Raw genomic sequence first — 2,787 nt, forward strand, 5'->3', positions numbered from 1 at the left:
AATTCGGTTAAAATTTGGTTAAATATTGGGTTAAATATAACTAAATAGACTTGGTCAAGATTGCGTCCGGCGATTGTGGTTCCGGTGTCGGGATCGGCGTGGGAGATTTTGAGCTCCGGAAGTCGAGCCGGAGTCCTGAAACAGGGGGACTCGCGCCGCGTGCGTTGGTGGGTTTGGCGTTGAGGATTGCGTTGTTCGATACCACATGTCCGTAAAAGCGTCTTCGTCGGTCAGGGCGAGCCGAAGATCCTCGGGACATTGGTGTCCCAGCGGCAACACGATGGTGACGGGTGTTGCGTTCTTTTTCCGCTGGGACTTTGCGAAATTTAGGGCAGCCCGGAGGGCCGCCGCATCGACTTCCGGTCGCTCTGGCTCTGCTGTCATGGTAGATGTTTCCTCGCTCCAGTCGGTGGAGGCCATCTGAAAGGGGTTGGTCAATCGGTATTAATTTGGAGGAAGAATTTGAAGTTGTCGCGGTTGCTGAAGGAATGTACAACCGCGACGGGGAGTTCGAGAGGAGGAAGGGCAGTAGAAAGGGGAACGTCGCCTAAGGTGGGCACCGAAGGGACGGACCATTGTAAAGAGTACCGTCCTTTCCGGAGAGCAAGGAAGTAGGAAAAGGAAGTAGTGGAGTCGGAATTGGGCGGATGAGTGGGTAGGCGGAGAACCTCGATCCGGTAGAGCGGGATCTCCGTCGGACGTCGAATGACGCGAATCAAAAAATGCTGATCGTAGCAGGCGAGAATGGAGGCCCACATTGTAGGTTCGGGTTGACCCGAGGCGATCCCCATAAAAAGGAGGGTGGAGCGTGAGTATAGACGGGCAAGGGGGTGGCGTTGTTGCAGATGGGTAAGAAGCGTGGTATGGTCTCCCTCCCAGGAGCAGCGAGATTCTGGGAAGGGACATGTCATCGGTCGAAAATGGCAGGATTTTTGGTGCTCCTCCCTCTGATGGAGGGGGGCACGGAAGGGACAACCGTAAGACTGATGGGCACATGGAAAGCTTAACGTGGAAGCTAGTTGTTCCACGACAAGGCTCCTGATATGTCCCAATGACTCTCGACAGGTGGGGCACAGGTCGATTCTAGGCCGACAGCTGGAGCATATGAGGTGCCCATTTGTGCACTGATAGACCGGTGGTTGGGCCAGGTCGTAACAAACTGGGCAAGTCAAGAGGGACGTAACGGCGTCTTCGGTGCTGGCCATTGGTCTGAAAGGGAAAGAGGATATGTGAGATATCCGACAGTGAAGCGAGGGGTAGTATATAAATTGTAGAATTACGGAGAATCAATGGATAAAGGGCAGTTTGTAGGCTAACCGGTCCCATAGGTATACGCGCACCGGACTATACGAATAGTTAATAGGAGAAGGCAACAGGTGTCGGTCTCCGCTGAGCGGAATTTGAGGCATTGGGTCCCTCAGCGGCCGGAATGTGCTCTTGCTCCAAGTTCGCAGCTAGATTGTCTAATTGTACCTCTTGGAGGAGGTGATTTGCCGGATTAGGGTTTCGTTCGCGGGAGTTGGATCGACAACATCGGCAGCGTGGTAGATAATAGCGACAACCATATATAATGCCAATGGGAAGAAGAGCAATCAGTAAGCAACTCATCAGGATGGTAATTAACGAGGGGGTCGAGGTAGTTGATGGAGGAGGTGTTGACATACGTAATAAATGTTCGAGGTCATACCGGACATTTGTCAAGGAACGATCGGCTTTTCCAATATCGGCGGAGTTTATTACCTTGATGGGTAGAGTCTGGGGATCCTTTAGACGGGTTTGCAGTAACCGTATTTCGGTTTGATTTAGGATTTGTTCGATTTGGGGAACAACCAATTGTTGGGCTATGTCCAATTGAAGGGTTGACTGTCTTTGGAAGTGCCCCGTGAGGATAATCCCTGGCAAGTATCCTGTACAAGCATTCGGGAGATTAATAGTGCCGGTATTATTTAATTTCCTTGTGGATGGTATAAGAGGGAAATTGCGACGTCGTGTTGGACATCGAATGGTGAGGAGGAGAGGTTTAGGCGTGGAATAAATCCAGGTACCTCGTTGATCTATTCTTTTAAAAATCGGCAAGAATTGAGGGACAATTTGTCGCGCGCAGAGATCTTTGACCTTATTTTCGATGCCACTAAATAAAGCATATTCGCAGCTTTGGGACGGATCGCGTTGTATAGGGCTATCTAAAGAGCACATCGGGAGATGAGCGGCTTTACAGGTGGTTAGGTCGTGACGTTGCAACAGCATGTACGACTGTCGGTCCATCGAGAGCGCGATGACCGGGTGGGCGGTCTTAAATTGCACGAAAGTGTTTAAGGTAGAAATGTAAGTAGGGAACTGTACGATTTCGTACATATCAAAGGATCCGCTTGGGGTAATCAGTGGAATTTTTGTGAAAATTCGTAATTTGCCGGGAAGGGCTATCGCTATTGTTGTAATCCACTGATAATATTTAAATAGCGTATCCGGTTGGATGGATTCGATCATTGCGTAACCGTCCGGAAGTTGGATTTGTATATCGCGGAGTGTGTGTAACATGATCTCTCGCGGAATGAAATAATGGCTTAATCGTCCCTGCTCTAAAATGTCGATCGCTTCTCGTAATTCGACCAATTGGAAATGCAGTTCTTGGACGGCAGATTCAATGGTGCGTAGGATAATTTCATAGGCGAGGTTATATCGGTATACATTCATGAGTTCTCCGAAACTTTCGATGCGCTTAAATAAAAGGAAAATTTGATAGCGATTATTTTTACTGACATTTAAGGTATCAGTGAGAAGAGTGGT

The 2,787-nt window shown here is 49.2% G+C and overlaps 1 protein-coding gene across 1 annotated transcript; it reads right to left on the minus strand.

Annotated features, from left to right (window-relative positions):
• Window positions 1-434: 434 nt before the first annotated feature.
• On the minus strand, window positions 435-1,205 carry LOC136970351 (E3 ubiquitin-protein ligase SIAH1B-like). The gene has a single exon (XM_067264782.1). It carries the CDS (start codon window positions 1,203-1,205, stop codon window positions 435-437), a length of 771 nt encoding a protein of 256 aa, XP_067120883.1.
• Window positions 1,206-2,787: the final 1,582 nt, after the last annotated feature.

The sequence above is a fragment of the Centruroides vittatus genome, unplaced genomic scaffold (genome assembly GCF_030686945.1).
Source record: "Centruroides vittatus isolate TY-2023 unplaced genomic scaffold, ASM3068694v2 contig_1924, whole genome shotgun sequence".
Classification (NCBI taxonomy): domain Eukaryota; kingdom Metazoa; phylum Arthropoda; class Arachnida; order Scorpiones; family Buthidae; genus Centruroides; species Centruroides vittatus.

Coding starts and splice junctions, on each gene's coding strand:
- LOC136970351 (XM_067264782.1), bottom strand. CDS start 1,205: ATGGCCAGCACCGAAGACGCCGTTACGTCCCTCTTGACTTGCCCAGTT.